The following is a 23,053-nucleotide window of genomic DNA, read 5'->3' as shown; positions in this document are numbered from 1 at the left end:
GATTCGTTTTGGACCCCCTGGCCATTGACCTGTGGGGTCCCTCAGGGTTCTGTGTTGTCCCCTATGCTGTTTAACATGAAACTTCTGGGAGAGGTTGTCCGGAGTTTTGGGGTGTGGTGTCATCAATATGCAGATGACACTCAACTCTACTACTCCTTCCCACCTCAATCCAAGGAGGTTGTCCTGGTCCTAAACCAGTGTCTGTCTTCAGTAATGGACTGGATGAGGGCAAACAAGTTGAAACTTAATCCAGACAAGACAGACGTGCTCCTGGTCAGTTGGAAGGCAGATCGGGAAATAAGGATCCAGCTTGTGTTAGATGGGGTCACACTCCCCCTGAAGACACAGGCTTGCAGTTTGGGGTACTCTTGGACTCAGCCCTGAACCTGGAGGCCCAGGTCTCTGCTGTGACCAGGAGTGCTTTTGCACATTTAAAACTTGTGCGCCACCTGTGCCCATTTCTTGAGAAACCAGATCTGGTCACGGTGGTACATGCCTTGGTTACATCCCGTTTGGACTACTGTAATGGGCTCTACATGGGGCTACCTTTGAAAAGTGCTCAGAAAATTCAGCTGGTTCAAAGAGTTGCTGCCAGGCTGTTAACAAGGGCAGATTGCAGAGATCAAACAATGACCCTTTTGAAATGGCTTCATTGGCTGCCAGTTTGTTTCTGGGCACAATTCAACATGCTGGTAATTACCTATAAAGCCCTACATGGCTCAGGTCCACACTATTTGGCAAACTGTTTCTCCTGGTTATGAACTGACCCGGACTCTTGAGATCCTCTGGAGAAGCCCTTCTCTCTGTCCCAACACCATCACAAACACAGTTGGTGAGGATGCGAGAGAGGGCCTTCTCAGTGGCTGCCCCTAGACTCTGGAACTCCCTGCCCAGGGAGATCAGAACGGCTCCCTCATGATAGCCTTCCACTGGCAGATGAAGACCTACTTATTCACACAGGCATTTGAGGAATCGCTATAAGGACAGGCTGGGATGTTGGACCATTTTATAATTTTGTTACAGTTTCCCCCCTCTTAGTTATAGTTTTATCTTTTTAAAATGTTTTATTATTTTAAATAACTATCTGTTTTAATACTGTAATAATTTAATTCCTTTTTAATATACTTATTTATTATTTAATTTTATTTTTATGTTTTTAATTGTATTGTTTTTAATGCTGCAAAGCCACTCTGAGTCCCAGTCCTGGGAAAAGAGTGAGATACAAATAAACATAATAAATAAATAAATAAATTTCTGCACTCCTCCAAAATGGGTCTCCTTCAGATCCAAAGAATTTATTTCCAAGTAAACCTGCAGCTTCTATACTGATTATTTTGCAGTGAATTGATTTATTATTATTGAAATATTATTATTAATAAAAATTATTTCACTGCAAAATAATAATAATAATAATATTGCCGGTGATACATTCGGATGAAGCCCATGGCATGTAGGGATAGATGACATGCCCTATCAGTCATGTGAGGCTAGCATTCACATGAAACTGGAACCAGGAAATGGCCCCCTTCACCCAAGAAGTGCAAAGGTTCACGATGCATTCAGACACCCACAGAGCATGCACAAGGGTCTCAATTCGAATTGTTGAGTCCACATGGTATGTAGTGGTGTGGTAATTCAGTGTGCACTTGCTCTGCTTTGACTCAGGAATCACATTTTCGTTCTTCACGTGTGATAATTCATCACATGAATTGCCTTGGATTTGAATGACTCTGCTTCCCCTTCAGATTGGTTCTGGATTGGAGTTCCAGTTTCACGTGTGATAAGGGCCTAGGATTGGGAGGGACAGCAATGAAAGAACTGGACAAGATCCTAAGGTATAAATATATAGATCTGAACACTAAAGAGGATCATCCAAGCCATTAAATTTCTCATCACCACATATGGATAATAGAGCTGAGCAGTTTAAAAAAGCCAACAGGAAGAAAATGAATTCATTTGAGATGTAGTGCTGGAGAAAAGTACTGAAAGTACCATGGACAGCCAAGAAAACAAACAAATGGGTTTAGAATAAATCAAGCCCTAACTCTTTTTGGAAGCCATGGCCCCATACAGACAGGCCAAAATAAAACTGCTTCGGGTCACTTTGGAGGTATGCTGTTTAAATGATACATGAGTCCTAAGAGTCTGGAAGCTGCGCCAAAGCTGTGCTCCCATCCTTAGGATTGGATTGTGGCTTTGGCACAGCTTCCAGACTCTTAGGACGCATGCATAATTTAAACAGCATACCTCCAAAGTGACCTGAAGAAGCTTTATTTTGGCCTGTCTGTACAGGGCCCAAGATGACTAAAATGAGGCTGTTGTATTTTGGTCACATCATGAGGAAAAATGAATCATTAGAAAATATGATGATGCTGGGAAAGGTGGGAGGCAATAGAAAGAGAGGAAGACATGCCAGATTGTTAGTCTCCATCAGGAAAGACATGGGCCTGAACCTGCATGACTTCAGCAGAGAGGTTGGGGACAAGGGGTCTTAGAAATGTCTCATCCACAGGGTTGCCATGTGTTGAAATCAACTTGAAGACAATTCAAAACAAATTTCTTCAGATCTTCCCATTTCTAAAAATCTATTTTTTCCCCATAATATGCACTAAGAGTGAATGGATATCAACACAATATAAGGCTTTTGGGTGTTTCTTAAAAAGTATTTTTATTCAAACACACATATTTCTTAATATAAAACACACATAGGGTTGCAACATTACAAGTACTACAAAAATAAAAATCTTACCTATTTTAACCTAAAACAACATACAAGGATAACAAACGTATAACCCTCTGCTCCCCCTAAACTGTAATCCCCGAAAACATAAAAATAAGACACATAAGTGAATACACATGGCTTCCAACTTACAAGCTTATGGTTATAATATTCTCATTCCTACCCCCTCTAATTCATAATAAAAACTACCTGTTTATGTTAATAATAACTATTCCAATATCATACTTTTACTTAACAGCATATTATGTTTTGAATCCTATAACAATTCCAGCTCTTTATAAATGTCATAACACTTCCCCAATCTTGTTTTAATAAATCCAGAGGACAGGATCAAAATTCAAAATGACCTGAATAGACTAGAAAGCTGGGCCACAGCTAACAAAATGAAATTCAACACGGGGAAATGTAAGGTACTGAAAAATAAAATGCAGAGATACAGGATTATGGGGGACACCTGGCTGAATGAAACTACATGTGAAAGGGATCTGGGAGTCCAAGTAGACCACAAGTTGAACATGAGTCAACAGTGCGATGCGGCAGCTAAAAAGGCCAATGCAATTTTAGGCTGCATCAATACAAGTATAGTGTCTAGATCAAGAGAAGTAATAGTGCCACTGTATTCTGCTTTGGTCAGGCCCCACCTGGAATATTGTGTCCAGTTCTGGGCACCGCAATTCAAAAAGGACATTGAGAAACTGGAGCGTGTCCAAAGGAGGGCGACTAAAATGGTGAAAGGTCTGAAAACCATGCCCTATGAGGAACGACTTAGGGAGCTGGGGATGTTTAGCCTGGAGAAGAGAAGGTTAAGAGGTGATATGATAGCCCTGTTTAAATATTTGAAAGGATGTCATATTGAGGAGGGAGCAAGCTTGTTTTCTGCTGCTCCAGAGAACAAGACCAGGAACAATGGATGCAAGCTACAAGAAAAAAGATTCCACCTCAACATTAGGAAGAACTTCCTGACAGTAAGGGCTGTTCAACAGTGGAACACACTCCCTCGGAGTGTAGTGGAGTCGCCTTCCTTGGAGGTCTTTAAGCAGAGGCTAGATGGCCATCTGTCGGGGATGCTTTGATTTGGATTTCCTGCATGGCAGGGGGTTGGACTGGATGGCCCTTACGGTCTCTTCCAACTCTATGATTCTATGAAATCTAAAGTTATTTTCTCAATTAATGAATTTCCATTCGTATTTGAAATACTATAGTTCCTCTCTTATAAGATTAGTCAATTTATCCATTTCGGCAAATTCATTAAGCCTTACAAGCCATTCTTTGTGAGATGTATTTCCAATGTTGTACATACAGTACAAGTGTCTCTGGCTGCTGTCACCATATATTATATCATCTTCCCATTCTTTTGTTTGTTTTTTCTTCCAGAATTCCAAGCAAAAAAGGTTGGGTTTCAATTTTGAATTTTAGTATATCTTCCATTCCTTTATATACAGTATTTGCATCCATAATTTCTTTATTCTTTCACAGAGCTATTGGCTTCTTTGAAATATTCATAAAAACCTACTTTGAACAAATGCTAGCAGAAACACACAAACTGTTTTTCTCCTTTTGCTGTAGACAATATCCTTGAATACTGGTAGATCTTCCTGTGTTCTGTTTTTAGACTTCAAAAATACAAAGATTAACTTGCATTTCATTAAAGCCTTTATTACAAATTAAAAAATGCAGGATATCTATTGTTTATTTCCCTTTCAATTGCTCTTATAAGAGCATTACGCTTTGTTTTATCAATCTTCTCTTCACAGAAGAAGTTAAATGTACGTATAAAAAAATGTGGTAGCTTGGCTTCTCTGAGACAATTGAGAAAATAATTCAATAATCTCGTGAAACATTCATCAAGGTTTGCAGGAAGCCAGTCCTCGTCTTTGGGCCACATTACACATGCATGGAAAAAGGCAGTTTTGACTTGATAAGAACAGAATTTGTCAAACTGATGTCTGTCTTCATGTTTTGTTTTAAGCTGCTCCAACAAATACTTCAGAAGCTTAAGACAGTCTTTCCTGTTTGGGAATAATGAAAGTATAGTGAAGTGTCATTTCTAATACTGTACACCTGCTGGGAACAACTGATTTAAAAGGGACATGAACCCTGCAGGTCTGTATGTATCTATTCAGAAGTACAGTCAGACCTTGGTACCTGCAGAGGATCTGTTTTGGACACCACCACTACCTCCACCGATATGAAAAAATGCAGGACTTCAAGTCCTGTTGTTTTTAATGGCACACCGTGCACACAGGCATGTGTACATGCCACCATTTTGTACAATGAAGCTTGCCATCCATGGATGCTGAAATCCAAGTCTGCAGATGGCAAGGTCCCACAGTGTACACCACTGAATTCAAGGTTGATTATCAGATGAGCAGAATTGCTGCCTTCACCTGAGTATTGCATAAGCCAGGAGGTGCTCTTGAAGTAATAGCTACACAACAAGCCAGAACTGTTGAGTTATCCAGAATTTTTGGCTTGCTATTGAATACAGTATGCTACAGTACACAACTTATTATCTTCCACTTGATGCAAACAAGTAACAAACCAGAAATGCAAAGTTCTAGGTAATCCAAACCTAAAGCCCTAGGTTTATTTTTCACCAACAAACCAGGGCTCATAAAAAAACAAGTAGTGATTTATTCCTCGCTTATATGGCAAAAATATATCAGAAACTTTCACTTAGTCATCATGTAAAGCTTTACATTTCTGGTTTGTTTTAGCCAGCTACACAAAAAGAGGAGGTAATTATCTGCTTATACGTACAGAGCAAAACATTAAATGAATAATTCTGGCATTCTTAAGTATAAACATGGATACAGTGTTATAGTTTTAATTAATGATACCTCACTACAGTAGCCCAACGCAGCCATAAACTAAGTGTACCTTGTCTTTAACTTATGCTCTCTGATCCTTTGCCCCACCCCTTTACAATGAAGTAATGTTAAGGAGGCAAGTATTGTTCTCATTTTACTACAAGAACAGTACTTGCCTCCTTCACATTACTGCTCTTAAGAAAACAAGGAGAAGAATACTGAGAAGGAATCCTGCTGGATCAGACCAAAAAATTATCTTCCCACATCTGGGCACCAGGTAGATAAGTGAGTCACATGAGCACAATAGCACTCTCCTGGTCATATTTTCCCAGCAAATGGAGTTAACATAGCTATCGTTTATAGCCTTATCCTCTGTTAAACCATCAAGGCTGTCCAAATTAACAGCCATCATTGCATCTTGTTTCACTGTTCTGTATGAAGTACAGTACTTCTGTTTATCTCTCCTGAACCTTTCACCATTCCACTTCAAAGGACAACCTAAGATTCCAGCACTGTGAGAAGGAGAAAAACTTCACTCTCTCTAACCATTTTTCCAAATCATGCATAATTTTGAACCTCTATTATGGCCATTGCTTGTCTTTTTCTAGGTGAAAAGGTTGCCATTATTGTAATTGTTTGGGCAGTTCCTTTCTGTATGTTCTCCAGCTTTCCAAAATGCTTTTTGAGGTGTGATGACTAGAACTCTGCACAGCATATCAAATACAGATTTTAAAGGCATTATGAGATGGGCAGTTTTATTTTCATCTCCTTGCCCAATGGTTCTCAGCATGGAGCTTCCTCTTTTTTTCCCCATAATGGCAGCACACTAAACTGACTTTTGATTGAGCTATCCACCCTCAAGAACTATCTCAAAGACCATGTCTTTGAGAACCTGGATTAGGAGATGAAAGGTAAAGTTCTGCACAGGCATACCTATGACACATCTCTCCCTCACAGCCACAGGATAAACCCAATCGTGGTGGATTATTCTTCAGGCCATCCCCCAATGAATATTCTCAGTAAGTACAAGTTTCAGAGAAAGAAAGGTAATTTTAAGTAGTAGCAAGGACTATTTATTTATTTCATTTGTATGCCACACATAAAAACATATTTAAAATTTTACAATAAAAATTAAACGGCAACTAAAATAATCTTAATTAAAATGAATATAAGATTACATTAAAATGTACAAAAGTTAAAAAGCATAACTGAAATATGCTATATAAAAGTTACCCAGACATGATTATATATTAAAGCCTACTTGAATAAAAACATTTTGGATTGCCAACAAAAAGAAAGTGGAGAGGAGGCCAGTCTAGCCTGCAGCAGAAGGGCATTCCAGAGAGTGCCTTCACCAAGTGAGCCTGTGATGGTGGCAGGACAGAGAGAGAGTGTTGTGGCAGGTTCATATGGGGATATACAGTTCTTCAAATAATCTGGACTTAAGCCATATAGGGCTTTATTGGTCATGACCAGCACTTTGAATTGTGCCTGGAAACAAACCAGTAGCCAGTGAAACTGTTTCAACAAGGGAGTTATAAGCCAAGGGTAGGGATATTCTATGATCAGAAGAGGAACATAATATATGACTACAACAAATTTTTAAAAAGATAGAAACAATGTATAGAAAAGCTATATAAAAATATAAAAAGGATAAATGATACATGGGAAGAAGAAGTGTACAATGATGAACCCCTAATTTTGGAAAGCAAAGTGAAAGCAGCGTTCAAAGCAATGGAAGAATAAATCACCAGGAACAGATGACATATCGATGGAACTACTACAAGCGACAAAGGCAGAATCAAGCTCAACTCAAATTAAAATCTGCCAACAAATACAGTATGGAAAACAAAGCAGAAGCCCACAGATTGGAAGTGATCAATATAAATTTCCATACATAAAAAGAAGACACAAAAGACTGCAGTAACTACAGGACCATCACGCTAATTTCCCACGCAAGGAAATCACACTCAAAATTCTGCAGCAAAGTCTCCTATCATATATGGAGTGAGAAATCCCAGAGGACTAAGCTTGATTCAGGAAAGGAAGAGGCACTAAGGATCACATTGCAAACATATGATGGATAATGGAATGAATCAGAGAATTCCAAAATCTACATGTGTTTTACTGACTGCAGAGATTCAAAAAGCTATCAAATACCCTCAAAAAATGGGAGTGTCACTCCACTTGATTGTCCTGACATGCAAATGTCCTGATGGTACTCAGGACAAGTGATTGCTATTAGAAAAGAATACATAGAAACAGAAGGGTGGCCTATTGGCAAAGCGGTTAGGCAAGGCTGCATTCTATCACCCTATTTAATCAACCTTTATGCAGAATAGACTTAGACTCGGAGGCAAAAAAAGTAAAGACTGGAGGAAGGAATATTAACAACCATGGGCAGATGGCACAGAACTACTAGCAGAAGTACTGAATTACTGAAGAAGGTCAAGGAGGAAAGTGCCAAGGTAGGCATAATGTTGAACAACACATCAAGAAAACAAAAATAATGGCCATGGAAAATCTACAAGAATTCCTCCTAGACAACAAGAAAATTGAAATTGTCAGAGTTCCCATACCTCAGATCAAATGTTAACTGGAATGGGGACTGCAATCAGGTAATTAGAAGAAGACTAGGATTGGGAGGGGCAGCGATGAAAGAACTGGACAAGATCTTAAAGTATAAAGATATAGATCTGAACACTAAAGTGAGGATAGCCTGTGTCACTTTATTCCCCATCACCATGTATGGATGTGAGAGCTTGACAGTGAAGAAAGTTTATAGAAAGAAAATAAACTCATTTGAGATGTGGTGCTCAAAAAGAGTGCCAAGAAGACAAGTCCTAGAACAGATCAAACCTGAACACTCCTGGGAAGCCAAGATGACTAAATTGAGGCTGATGTACTTTGGCCACATAATGAGAATGCATGAATCATTGGAAAAGAAAATGATGCTGGTAAATGTAGAGGGCCAGACGGTTAGACTCAATGAAAGAGGCCACAGGCCTGAGCCTGCAGGATCTGAGCAGAACAGAGGAGGACAGCAGGTCTTGGAGATGTCTCATCCATAGGGTAGCCATGAGCCAATGTTGACTCAAGGACAGTTAACAATAACAACAGTGAAGGGAACACTGAACACCTGGCAAGGCAGGAATGAAAAAACAAGAGGGAGAAGAGTCAGTGATAATAACTGAAAATATAGTGACTCCTGCCTCAGAAGCTGATGTGTGGATTACTCCTCTGCATGCCCAGAAATGAATATTCACAATGAGTACAAACCCCTCAATCCCTTCAACACTGTCCTCCCCAGAAATCACCCCTCCCTGATTGAAATGATATTTTTATAAAGCTTCCAGACAGTGAGAGATGGGTTACAGACCGCCGAAAAGCGGCGGCCTGTACCCATCCCTTTCCCCAGTGTATCGGGGCCTCAGCGGCTAGAACGGCAGCTGCTGAGGCCTCGATCTGCCGCTTTCTGGGCCACAAGGAAGTGGCAAAAGGCTGCTTCCCCACAGCCTGGAAAGGGGTGTCCTTGGGGCTTGAAGCCCCAAGGACACCCCGCGGCGGCGGGGAGGAGAAAGGGGCCGCTTGGCTGCACTCAGCGACGCAAACCAGGAAGGAGCTCTGAAACAGCATTAAGCGCCCTCGCGCGGAGCTATGGCGTCACGTCCACGCCGCTTCGTTTGCAGGCAGCGCGTTCGTGACGTCATCATGGTGGTGGCCGTGTGGAATGGCCGCCACCATTTTGTGTGGGCAGAGCGCGTACTAGGGTTAGGGGGGTGTGGAAGCACCATCCCTTCCTAACCCTAGTATGCGCTCGTCGCGTACTAATATGGCGGTGAGTAACCCGCCTATATGACTGCATATTGTGGGCAATCAGGTGAGGAGCTGCTTACCAGCAGTGAGACCTAAACACTGTTGGTATGAGACCCCAGTGTGCTTGCCAAAATCTGATTTGGTATTGAGCCAAAGAGGTTCCACAGCCCAATATAGATTTTGTATCCAGGGATGACCTTATCCCATTGGGTCTCTTCATTCCACCAGATTGCTCTTATTCTTTCTATAGCCACAATATGTAGATGCCATACGTTTGTGTAAACCAGGTTATTGTTTGTTTGGGGGTTTTTGTTTTGTTTTTTGGTTGCTGTAGAAAGAGGTATCCACTACCACTTTGCACAACCTCAACATGACTGCACTGGGATGCATCTGTTCAATTGATGTCTTAGGAGGGCAAGAAAATCCCTAGCACCATGTGACAAGGAGGAGCCATTACCCACCCAGACTTCCAGCATATCCACTAGAGGTCTGAGAGGGCAATATATTTTCCTTTTTCAATTGTAGAACTACAACTGGATGGTGCCCTACCTCCCCCAGTTACTAAGTGGCTATGGTATATCCTCTCCCCATCAAGTTGCACTACAGTATGGGCAGAAGGGGAAGCTGAATGGAAGTGCTACTAGTGGAGAATTACACTCTGCCAGCATCCAACAGGTACTCTGCCACAATCTGTGCTCTCCTTTAAAACCATGAACTGCAATTTCTCTTGGCTTGAATGCTTCCAACATTTTACACAGCAACACTTATACAGTGATATTTTCTAAACACCTCTGGAATGTACATTTTCCCACATCCCTTTGGCTGCATTCATCTTGGTCACTTCTAGCTGTTGGCTGTGTGTGGAGAGGACAATCAATCTGAAACAAGCTAGATAGTTATTTGTTCCTGGGGATTGGATAGCAACAGTTATATACTAACCTGCAGCATCTCACTCCCTTGACTTCACAACATGTTTTTGTTTGACCATGATTATGAAGAATTATCTTCTCGGTTTTTGAGAAAGAGAGTCGCCAAGTATCTAGGTTTGAAAAAAATGATATTGAAATATTGATTTCCGACTATGGCAGAGACCCCTTTGGATCATCTGCCAAGTGAGCTGCAACCAAACTTGAGGCCAGACAAAGTGTCCAGCCATCACAGTAGAAGTGTGTGGAAAGACTAAAAACTCTGAGAATAGAAGGGGGGGGGGGGGGAAACCTGTCAGTTTAGAGAGAGTTGGGAAGTTGGCAAAGAGGGACCTCAAAAATAGATTTTAGTGAAATCCAGACCAAAACCTTCAGAAGGGATGTGCTGGAGTTGTGTACTGTGATGTGATAAAAGATTTGGAGGAAGTAATATCTGAAGGGAACTATTTGTTATATAATCCATTAGTGACTTGACACCTGATATAACTAAAGGGTTATTGAGTTGGAATTTAAGACATCTTAAACTTGTTACTACAATACGAGTTACAGTCTGTTTTCATATAATCACAAAGATTGTCTGTGTGGTACTGTATATTATTCAGAAACACACTACCAACTACACTAACCTATTTTGACATTGGAGTAAGCACTGAATTCCTACACCTGTGACACAAAGGGGGTGTCTGATGAGGATAGGTAGGGGATAAGGCTGAGGAAAGGACAGGAGCAGGGCTTTTTATTAAAGCCACTCCAAGCAGAAATAAGGAACTGTCCTTGACTGTTACACAGACTTTATTAGTAGTAGTTTATTTTTAAATATTTAACAAAAGGTGTTTTTTTTAAACAGCTGATGAGTGCTAGATTATTCAGTCCTTTAGAACAGTTGTAAGCTACATGCACTGCCAACCCCAGCCATTTTTCCATCACCAATTTTGAACCCTCACCACCAAAATCCCAACAGTTCTATGAAACATTATTCTGGGTGTGCATGTTATTTCCCAGGCAGTCCCTCCTACCTCAAAATAGGTTGTCAGGAATGGGATTCTTTTCGGGAAAAGAGCACACACTCCCTGACACCAGTGTTTTCCAACAGAATTGACAGGTTTTAGATTGTGGCAGAATTCCCAATTTCCCAAAACTGCCTCCCACCACTAGAAAATCGCCCAATCCTGCTTCAAAAACACTGTCAACAACTCAAAAGAGCACATTTTCATCAGTGGAAAGACACATGCTACCCCTTCTACTGCTCTCACATCTTCATTCCTCTGCAGATACACTGAGCAAGGACTTGAATTAAGTTGTATAGCCCAGTTCTGTATTCTTCCCTCTTGCACAATAAATCTAGGATGGCTATAGCTCCCACAATGCAATTTTTGCTAGTATCAGTCAGTCTCACCATCAAGACTGTCCTGTTAAGCTAATTTTTACCCTTAATGTTTTACACATTTTCTTTCACAAGGAATAGAATGCAAGATTCTAGGTGGTTTGTTCTGTTAGCTTACATTTAATAGCAGGAATGATCTGCTAACAGTAATATCTTCAGTTATTCTAACATTATAAAACAGCTGAATAATCTGACACCATATTTGGCTTCCTCTGCTTTTGCCCCTGCTTTCTCTGACTCTGCATAACCATCCTGCAGAACAGACTGGTTGTGATTTAAATCTGAAACCCTTTGTTTCTATATGTACAGTCGCCCCTCCTTTTTCATGGGGGATCCTTTCCGGACCCCTGCACGAAAACGGAGTTTCACCTATATTCAAGCCCCATTGGCTTGAATATAAGCGTAAGCGTGTGCCATGAGCACATGCTCTATTCATTCTCCCTCTGTTCGTCCCTCGCACATAAGTAGAAAACTGCAAGAATGGAGGGAGGACTATATATACAGAACCAGACAACATCAAAGATAATGGAATTTATTTTAAGTACCTATAAAGTGCTGTCCATCTTTAACATTTTTGGGCACAAGGTAGAGTGGTTCAAAGCACAAAGATTTCTTTACTTTTGTTCCTAGCCACTCTTCAATGCCCAGGCTATTCTCTGTACTGGCAAACCACTTGGAATGATGAAATTCCAAACCAAGAATGATATCTACTGATATAACAGAGGGAGGACTTCCAATGAGAAGGGTTACTGCTGGACATCCAGGCTTCTTTCTCTCTACGGAAACGTTCATATCTGTTAATAACAAAAACAAAAAAAAAGGAGAAGAGGGGGAACTAGTACTTAAAACTTTTCCACCCAATTACATATATTGTAGTTTCTACTGGTTGTTTCTTCAAAACTTCAACAAAATGCAAAGCCAATTCAGAAAGATATAATATCAGTATTAGTTAGTATCAATACAAGATTTATACATATCGATTTACTCATGGAACATAACCATACCAGTGATTAACACGTCTTGAAAGAAACAATATAGTAGTGATAGTAAAACTATTTTATTCTTTCTCCTGCAACAGAAAATTCGATTGCAATGTGAGCATGGTAAAAAAACAAACCCTGTATTAAACCAAAGGCCATTCTAGTCTAGCATTCTGTATATATACTGGCCAACCAGTTTCCAACTGGAGGCCAACAAGCATGAGCACCCACAGATTAATGTACCCCAAACAAATGGTAGCCAGAGGCATACTGCCTTTGATAGTACAGTGGAACCTCCACATATGCTGGGGCTAGGGATACATAACCCCTGTGAAAGTGGAAACACCATAAATTTTTTAAAATACTAATTTTTTATACCAGATTGAACATCTCTAGGAACCTCTCATCCAGCACAATCAACATCAGCCAGAGGCTGACCATAGAATTGTACTGAAGGACCTACAAATGCCTAGAAAAGTGTTCTTTTGGGGACTCTCTAGGTCCTCCAGTACAACATCTGGCAAAAGCTGGCCACAGTGTGACACTGGAGGACCTAGAGAGAATGTATTAATAAAATTCAAATTATCAAAATGCAAAAGTCAAAGCCACAGACGTGGAGGGCCGACTGTACAGCCATCCTGCCTAGTAGCAATTGAATGAATGAATGAACACATTTATTACGGCACATGGCCAGCACCAAAATAAAGTAGCAATTGATAGCTCTGGCCCGTAAAATTCTTCGTAATCCCCTTTTTAATATGTCGTGGTTGCAGGTATCACTGTATTTTTTGACTGAATTCCAGAGCTGGATTATGTGTGGTACGAAGTACTTCTTTTCATCTGTCTGCAGTCTCCCATTTTTCAGCTTTATTGGAAGATTCCAGGTTTTAGTACAGTTGCTCCTCCACATTTGTGGCTTTGATTATTTGCAGATTTGATTAATATATTCTTTTTAGGAATCTCAAGGTTCTTCAGCATGACTGCCATTCTGGAAGACCTAGAGATTCCTAGAGAAAAAAATTCTCTAAGCATTTGTAGGTTCTCCAGCACAATTCTATTGCAAGTACATTTCTATACTGCTTACCAATGTACTAAGCAGTTTACAAAGTGTAAGCTAATTGGCCCCAACAAGCGGGGTACTCATTTTAGCGACCGCAGAAGAATGGCAGGCTGAGTTGACCCTGAACCCCTGGCTGGCACTGAACTCACAACCTTGTGGTTTGTGAGTGAGTGGCTGCAATACAGCATTTAACCACTGCGCCACCTAGGCTCTATGGTCAACGTCTGGTGGATGTTGACCACAGAGTGGTGATGGAGGACAGAGATTACTAGAAAAATGTTTTCTTCGTTTAAAAACCAGTGGGTTTTATTTGCAGTTTTTCCAATTTTGGTTTTTCCACATTCAACCCTAGCAAATGTGGAGGGAAAACTATATCCTTACCTACTTTCTCTACATAATGCATAATTTTACACAGCTCTACCATCATTCCCGTTACCATTTTCCCCCTATGGTAAGGAGTCCAAATGCTATTTCTTTTCTCACAAGGTTGTTCCAGACCCTTGATACTTCCATTTACCATTTTCTCAACCTTTTCCAGCACCACAACACCTTTGCCAGTGCAGAGAGCAGAACTCAACAAGTATGCCAAGTGTATTCATGCCACTAATTTATGTAAAGGCAGTATGGTAATTTTACTTTTTAAAATTTTCTAATTACATTCAACACAGAATTTTCTTTACCACAGCTCTGAGACTCCTTTCTTGGTCAGTGTTTATGTAGTCAGGGTTTTTTGCCACCATGTACATCACTCTACCTGCTTATAGTGAATCTTATTGGCCATTTTAAGGCCTGTTCTCAAGTTTAGAGAGATTCCTTTTGGGTTCTTTACAATCTGCTTTTATGAAACCTAGATAAATTGGGGTCATCAGCAAATATGGCCCCGCCTTATTTGCTTTATGGATTTTGTTCTGTGGCACCAACATGGACATCAAGACATCTGCTCTTCCTGAGAACAATTTTTATTTTTATTTGCATGGATGTATTTTTCTCTAAGAGGCACAAAAACTCTGTGGCCCAGAGACCAGATGTCGCTGGGGCCCTCCTCTAGATTCCACTTTCTTTCAAGAGGCTGAAGGACACCTTCACTTCTCATCAGCAGCTGATTGCAGATAAAGCCATTTTGCTGCTCCAAGTTTTCTTCCTCAGCACCGAATAAGGAAAATACCCATTCTAGTTAACAAATATGAACATAACCCTGGTGTTCCCTAGGGATAAAGAATGGTGGTAACTAAAGCAATTCTCTGTTAGCTGTCACTAGCACAGCCAGCATTAAAAAAAGAAAAAGAAAATTAATAGCATAGTCTCGCATGTGTCTACTAAAAATAAGCCTCCTTGTGTTATAAGGGAGTTACAGCCAGCAAGGTTTTCTCAGGCTGCATCCACACTGCAGAAATAATAATAATAATAAAATTTTATTTATATACCGCCTTTCCGGAGATCAAGGCGGTTAACAGCATATTAAAACACAACAATATAACATCATCAACAACCATAAAAACCATCATAAAATTAACTCATATCATACATCTACATTACTACAATCTAAAAAATCTCAAGCTAGCGACAAATGCTGCTGAGAGGGGAGGGGGGAGTACTTCAGGGTTTAGGGGTAAGCCTGCTGGAACAGGTATGTCTTTAACCCCTTTTTGAATTGGTCCAGCGAGGTGGCTGAGCGGAGCTCGCCGGGAAGGGAGTTCCAGAGCTTGGGGGCCAAGGTAGAAAAGGCCCTCTGAGTGGTGGTATATCTAGCTTCTGGAACCCTTAACAATTGCTTCCCAGCTGACCTGAGTGTGCGAGGCGGATTGTATGGAGAGAGGCGGTCCTCCAAGTACCCTGGGCCCAAGCCATTTAGGGCTTTATAGGTAATAACCAACACCTTGTATTGCGCCCGGAAGCGAATAGGCAGCCAATGAAGGTCTTTAAGGACCGGTGTTATGTGACTGGCCCTGGAAGTACCAGTGACCAATCTTGCCGCCATATTCTGCACCAATTGCAGCTTCCGGGTATGGTACAAGGGTTGCCCCATGTAGAGCGCATTGCAGAAATCCAAACGAGAGGTTACCAGAGCATGTACTACCGTTTCAAGGTCCCCTCGGCCCAGGTAGGGACGCAGCTGGCGTATCAACCGAAGCTGATAACAGGTGCTCCTGACCGTCGCATCCACCTGCGATGTAAGGTGAAGCGACGAGTCAAGGAGCACCCCCAGACTGCGTACTGAGTCCTTCACGGGAAGCGTGATCCCGTTCAAGACAGGTGGAAACACCGCCATCCCCGAGCCCGGAGAACCTATCACGAGCACTTCCGTTTTCTCTGGATTCAAACTGAGTCTGTTTTCCCTCATCCAGCCCATTACCGACTCCAGACAGGCAACGAGAGGAGAGATGCCATCCTTGGTCACTGAATCAGCCAGAGACATAGAGAAGACTATTTGGGTGTCATCAGCGTACTGATAACCCCGCACCCCATGCCTCCGGATGATCTCTCCCAGCGGTTTCATGTAAATGTTGAAAAGCACGGGGGACAGAATGGCTCCTTGAGGGACACCAGATGTAAGGGCCCTCTTATCGGAGCACACGTCCCCCAGCTGCACCATCTGGAACCTACCTGAGAGGTAGGAACGGAACCACTGGAGTGCAGTGCCCCCAATTCCCAACTCCCCCAGGCGCTCCAGAAGGATACCATGGTCAATGGTATCGAAAGCCGCTGAGATGTTCAAAAGCACTAACAGGGACACGCTACCCCTGTCCATGCCTAGATGAAGATCATCGACCAAGGAGACCATGGCGGTCTCAACCCCGTAGCCTGCCCGAAAGCCGGTTTGAAGTGGGTCTAGATAATCCGTCTCATCCAAGATCGATTGAAGCTGGATTGCAACTGCCTTCTCGATCACCTTTCCTAAAAATGGCAGTAGCGATACTGGCCGATAATTATTATGCATCAGGGGGTCGAGGGAGGGCTTTTTTAGCAATGGTTTTACAGTGGCCAATTTTAAGCTAGATGGAAATTGCCCATCCCTCAGTGATGTATTAATTATGCGGTGTAACATGGAAGTTACCACCGTCCCCCCCGAGCCGCTAGCCACGAGGGACAGGGATCGAGGGAGCAAGTTGTCTTCCTAACACTTCTAAGGATCTTGTCCACTTCCTCGGTACTAACAGACTCAAAATGATCCAGTACAATTGAGTCCACGGACGATCTGGAGACCTCTACTCTGGTATCTGCGCTAATACTAGCATCAAGATCAGCCCTTATCCAAGAGATTTTATCCGCGAAGAAGTTGTTAAATTGGCCAATCCAGATTGGCACCACTTTAACTGCCATGGCTCAATGCTATGGAATTCAGTGATTTGTAGTTTTGTGAGATATGTTATCTTCTCTGTCAGAGAGCTCTAGTGCCCAAACAAACTATAAATCCCAGAATTCCATAGCACTGAGCTACGCAATGAAGGTGGTGTCAAACTGGATTGTTTCTGCAGTGTGGATGCAGTCTCAGTATAGCTTAAATGAAAAACCTGAAGGAATTCAACACTGCCATTATGGCAAGCACACAATCTCCATGAAACATCTTGTCCTACAAATCCCCCTCTCCTGCACAAAATTAGATACACACTTTCTGTAGACAAAATCAGGGAAACCACTGATTTTGGTAAAGTGTAATACAGCCTGAAAATAAAGTCATACTAGGTGATCCTGAGGTACAAAATATCAGTCAAGTCTAAAATTAAAGTTGTAATTAACATTTTACTTCAAACAACACCCCCTAGAAAGCATATATATTTATACATAGAGCTCTTCAGACATATTGAAGTTAGTACATTAGTAGTTTTCAGTGCCTTAATTACTTCTTTGGGCCTAAATCCAATTGTCAGTTCTAACTAGAATAAACTCATTGAATCAAATCAAACTTCATGTAAATACTATAGCTTTAATCAAACTATTTGGGAACTACTTGAGACTAAAAATTGGATTTGAGCCCCAAAATTTAACATATGTAAGGGAAATATATGCTATTGAGATAATATCTCTTTAAATATTTGAAGTTTTACAGTAAAATAAATCTCTACATAAAGTATCACATTTGTTTGAACATGTTTTACTTACACAATGCATGTTGTTTTCATTTTCTAATATTACAATTTTTCAGATATTCAGCTGGTATCATAACTTTTTTTAGTTTGTTTAGTAAATATACATCTATGCAATTAAAATTACTAATTTAAAGCAAGGAAAAAATTTTCCAGTGCCAAATTTTCCAGAAAAGTAACATCGCTACTTCTCTTTAGGTTCTATTGCTTTCAGTGGAATTGGACCGTTTCCTTGTATGTGTCAGGCATTTTGGGAAAATCTCATTTCTGAAGAGACAGGATATAATTTTAAGTAAAGAGTAGGTAGTTTGTATTTACCTTTTATTTTCTTTACCTCCTCTATAATGATGCTTCTTAGTTTTAAAAGCATGTTGGAAGATGAAAGTCGTTCATCATCATCACAGAACTCCTTTAGTTCCTTATTGGCGCAATTTCTTTTCAGCTTTACATAATAAAAAGCACCAGAAGAAGCAACAGCTTCGCAAGGTTCCAGCTCAACTCTGACTTTGGGAAGTTTAAGCATAATATCAAATTCATTTGGTCTACATATCTGTGAGTCAGACAAAGAAAAACAAGGTTATGTCACATCTTTCCGAAACAGTGAGAGACAAATGCATTTGGAAAAATATTACAACAATTAAGAATACAGTACAGTGTTAGAATATGTATATCTGGAGCCAATGTGATATAGTGGTTTGAGTGCTGGACTATGACTCTGCAAACTAGGGTTCAAATTCCCACTTGGTCATGGTAACCCACTGAGTGAACGTGGACAAGTCACACACTCTTTCAACTTTAGAGGAAGGTAAAGGCAAAAACCTCCTCTGGACAAACCTTGCTAAGAAAAGATAGGTTTGGTTTGCTCTCCATAAGTCAGAAATGACTTGAATGCACCCTACAACAACAATAAACAATGTTTATATCAGCATGTTATTTTGATAGTTACATTGATTGTTCTGCCAGAACTGGCCTATGTCTATGCTCTTAGTAACAGACACATATTCTGTATTAAACAACTTTTTGATTTATACTGTATGCCTTATAAGCACATTATTTGTTTCCCAGGGCTTAAATTTCACAAACTTTAACCAACATCAATACTCAGTCTGTAACAACAGGTTGTCCTGTGTCAAGTTGACTACTTTTTAATAGTATGAACAAATGGTGATGGTTCATCAAGGGGAAACAGTGACCGAACCAGTCAAATGTGCCAAAAGCTATTGGGAGTTTAAATGGAATCATACAAGTTACTCCTTACTTCAAACACAGCTCACCTCCCAGGATGCTAAAACCATCTCCATGAAAAAAGGAAAAGAAAACAGGGACAGAAATCAGACAGAAGGCCAAAAAAAGACAGCTGTAAAAATGGCAGCCAGGTATTTTATTATCTGTTCAAACACCTTTGAAAGCCTGAAAAATATCGGCACAGTGTGGCATTCTGTATTGCACTATTAAGTTAATAAAAAGCATCCCCTTTTCCTCAAGCATCAGTTCCTCTTTCAATACTTCTGCTGTACTCTATTAACAGGACATATTCCAACCAGAGAGAAATTGTAGTTCTCTACCTATGAAATAAAATATTATCAGCTAGAGATCTACAACTATGTACCTAACTCACAAAATAAGTAGAAAACACTGACTGGCTAGTCCTAACATTCAGTCAGTATATGCTGTTGTTGTTTTGCTGTTGTGTGCCTTCAAGTCGTTCCTGACTTATGGCGACCCTAAGGCTAACCTATCTTGGGGGTTCTTGGCAAGTTTCTTGGGGGGGGGGGGGCATTGCCATCTTCTGAGGCTGAGAGAGTGTGATTTGCCCAAAGTCACCCAGTGGGTTTAAATGGCCAAACAAAATTCAAAGTAACCACAGGTAGAAGAGAGAAAGGTAAGAATGTAAATGATAGTACAATGTTTTGGTTTATACTACTTCTTCCCAATATTTCAACCCCTTATCTCTTTCCCCATTGTACACATGCTTGTCTAAGTGTGTGGTAGCCGTAGGAAAATTATTGCACACCTTACTTCCTAGCCACTTGTTTTAGGAAAGTCATGTTGATGGCACCCATCACCTCTGCACTAGAAAAGCAAGGTTTGGTGCAGTGCATAAAATAAATAAATGTTGCATATGGCAGCAGATGCACATGGCTGGCTTACTACACAATGAAATGGCCAGCTATCAGAATGGCAAGGCTTTTTCTGTAGTTATATAACTAAGTCCTGACAAGAACACCAGACATGCCTCGGAGGGAGAGCAGAACCGCTGGACTTGATCCCCTTTCCCACTGCCATTCCTTTCCCCTTTTGAGTCATGTCTTTTCAGAGCATAAACCTCAGGGCAGGGAAATGTGTAATTAATCTCTGTAAAGTGCCAGGTAAGTTTATGGTGCTACAACTATTATTATTATTATTATTATTATTATTCCGCTTAATCTCAGGGAACCCAAGTGGATTACAGCAGTAAAATATGGTATGATTAAAAGAGATAGATTAGAAATTCCAAAATCCCCCCTCCCCCTCACATCAACAATAATAAATCATCATCAACAACAACAACAATAAGGATGAGCTGTTAAATTACTGTCCACCATGAAAAACTCAGCAAAAGCCTGCCATTTTAAAAACAGGTGTCTGTGTCTTGCATCTGGTTAGCCATGTAGGTCAACGCTATGCAAGGTAGTGGTCCACAAGCCATCAGCTGCCAGTATAGGGTGAGTTATCATCAAAATAAGCAAATGTAACACAAACATGGTATCAGACTGTAAAACCCTGGGGCTGGGTGGGAAACACTGCTGGTCCATTAGAACAGCTTCCTTAAGAAGTCTGGATAATCCGTAGCCTTGTTGCTTTGGGGGGGAAGAATGCCAAGGGATCTGGTAGCACTTTTGAGACTTAACTGTGCCAAAATGTTGCAGGAATAAGGTTAAGTAGACTTTGAGTGCAGTGGTTTGAGCGTTGGGCTGTGACTCTGAAGACCAGGGTTTGATTGCCATGAGGCCATGGGAACCCACTGGGTGGGCGACCCTGGGTGAGTGACACTCTCTCAGCCTCAAAGGGGAGGCAGTGGCAAAAACCCCTCTGAAGAAACCTTGCCAATAAGAAAACCCCACAACAGGGTTGCCTTAGGAGTTTATCACACAGGGGGTGGGGGTGGGGATTGGGACTTTAAAAAGTGGTTAACCTGAGAAAATTGATTAAAATGAGATTAAGAAGTTTATCACACGGGGGAAATTGTGTGCAGAAATGGGGGTTTAAATCAGAAAAGCCCCACAAAAGAGGCTTGATTTCCCCATGATGTTGTTGTTAAAGGGGTATTGCTCTGAATGGAAAGTAGACAAAAGAATCCCCAAAGTCAAAAGGAGCGGCTTTTGCCTGCTTTCCATGTGGGTTATGACACCAGTTAACAACCACGACGTGTGTGAAAACTGACCCCTTGTGTGGGTTTCCCCAGCTTTTGAGCGCTGTTTTTGCAGAGAGCTTACCACAGACAGGGGGGGCAGGCAGGGGGCAGTTGGAAGTATGCGAAGGTGACCCTCCCCGTTAGCATCAGCCACTTGTGCTCCGGGCTTTCACTGGCCACGCAGGACTCAAGCGCCATTCGCCCATGAGCAGCCAGGCAAGAAACAGCAGCAAGCCATGTCCCCATGGATCTGCCTTTCTGCTGTTCCTTGCCTGTTCCTTCACAGGAGAAGAAGGGCTCTTGCGTTCAGGGTGGCCTTAGGTCAGCAGGGGCTGGGAGGCCCGCCCGCCCGCAGCACAGAGCGAGGAGCAGCCCCGGCCCTCCTTGCTCGCTGGCTGGCTGGCTGTCTGGCTGGCTGGTTTACCTTGACCCTCTCGTAGTAGCTGCCTGCCCCCAGGACCTCCAAGTCCTTGAAGCAGGGGGCCTTCCTGAGGGCCCTGAGCAGCCTGTCCCTGAGGAGGTTGACCCGCCGGGCGGCCTCGGAGCGCCGCTCTTTGGCCAGCTTCAGCCGCAGGAGCACCTGCCTCAAGGGCTGCTGCTGCTGCTGCCCGTCCTCCTCCGCCTGAGCCTGAGGGGAAGGGCGCCTCCTGCTCCTCCTGCTCCTCCCGGGCCCTTCCTCGGGGGGAGCCCCAGGGCCCTGGGGCTGCTGGGCTGTGGAGGCTCCTGGGCCCCTGGGGACAGCCTCTTCTCCCTCGAAGTCCTCCTTGCTCTGAGGAGGAGCAGCCTGGCGCTGCTGCTTCTTCTTCTCCTTCCTTGGGGAGTTCGAGGGGGCCTTTTCCCTGGCGGCGCCTGCGGGGGGCTCTGCTTGTCCCTCGACGGGCGCCGCGGCCTCTCCTTTCCGTGTGGAGACCAAGGAGGCCTCCTTTTTCCCCCTCAGGGAAGGGCGCCCCTTTTTCACCGCGGCGCCCTCCTGGCCTCCTTTCCCTTTGGCGGGAGGCTTCCTCCGGCTCCCTCCGTCGGGCGCCTCCTTTGGCTTGGCCTCCGGAGGAGGAGGAGGAGGCTCCATCTTCTCCTTCTTCCCGCTTTTTCTCCCAGGCGCCATGGTCTCCCTGGTCCCTTTGCTTCTCTCTCCGTCCGTCTGCCTCTCTTCCCGCCACAACAGACGAGCCAGAGGCCAGGCCAGCCCTTATATGAGGCCAGCCCCGGCTGGAGCCAGGAGGAGAAACGAAACCCTTTCGGCTTCTCAGAAAAGCCCAGGACGGTGACGACGAGGCTGGGCCTGGCCCTCTGCCCGAGCAGCAGGCGGGGGTCCCCTGGGGCAGGAGAAGAAGAAGACAAGGATCTCGTGTAATAAAGCCTAGTTACAGCCTCATTCAGCCACAATCACAGCACTCCCGAAAGCCTCTGCTTAAAGGCCTCCAAAGACGGGGGCTCCGTGACACTCATGTCCCACTGCCCAACAGCTCTTGCTGACAGGGATTTCTTCCTCACCTTGCATCCCTTGCTCCAGGTCCTAGGCCCACCCTCAATAGCATACCCCTTCAGATATTTAAGCAGGGCTGTCGCGAAAGGCCACCCAGTCCAACACCATTCAGCCACGCAGGAAGACACACTCACAAGCCTAAGACATTTGGGGAGGTATCCCACATAATGATTTGGTATCCACTCTTGCACAGTACCTTTTTCCTTGGCAGCATATAATAATGGCAGCCAAGCATTGCCAGAGCTCTCTACTCAGCTGATCACTGATTTGGGGAGCACAGTTTATGCCCTGGGCTACAGCTGCTCCTTTTTTCTGGCTGCCATGGCTCAGATGGGGGGAAAGGAGCAGCCATAGCCCTTGCAACCTCCCCCATAA

At 42.6% G+C, this 23,053-nt stretch overlaps 1 protein-coding gene across 2 annotated transcripts; it reads right to left on the bottom strand.

Moving 5' to 3' along the window:
* Positions 1-1,527: 1,527 nt before the first annotated feature.
* CGAS (cyclic GMP-AMP synthase) lies at positions 1,528-22,439 on the bottom strand. 2 transcript variants are annotated; one of them, XM_089530916.1, is made up of 5 exons: positions 21,620-22,439; positions 18,120-18,351; positions 12,222-12,470; positions 10,306-10,405; positions 1,528-1,788 (listed from the first exon to the last, which is right to left on the bottom strand). In XM_089530916.1, the coding sequence occupies exons 1-5, from the start codon at positions 22,295-22,297 to the stop codon at positions 1,701-1,703; spliced, it is 1,347 nt and encodes a 448-aa protein (XP_089387042.1). In that variant the 5' UTR covers positions 22,298-22,439; the 3' UTR covers positions 1,528-1,700. The 2 variants fall into 2 exon arrangements, with proteins under 2 accessions (XP_089387042.1, XP_089387041.1); XM_089530915.1 differs by lacking the exon at positions 1,528-1,788 and adding an exon at positions 2,657-4,749.
* Positions 22,440-23,053: the final 614 nt, after the last annotated feature.

Source organism: Sceloporus occidentalis, unplaced genomic scaffold (genome assembly GCF_023333645.1).
Source record: "Sceloporus occidentalis isolate IW3139 unplaced genomic scaffold, rSceOcc1.0.p SCAF_6, whole genome shotgun sequence".
Classification (NCBI taxonomy): Eukaryota; Metazoa; Chordata; class Lepidosauria; order Squamata; family Phrynosomatidae; genus Sceloporus; species Sceloporus occidentalis.
This window is presented reverse-complemented; position numbering and strand designations above follow the sequence as displayed.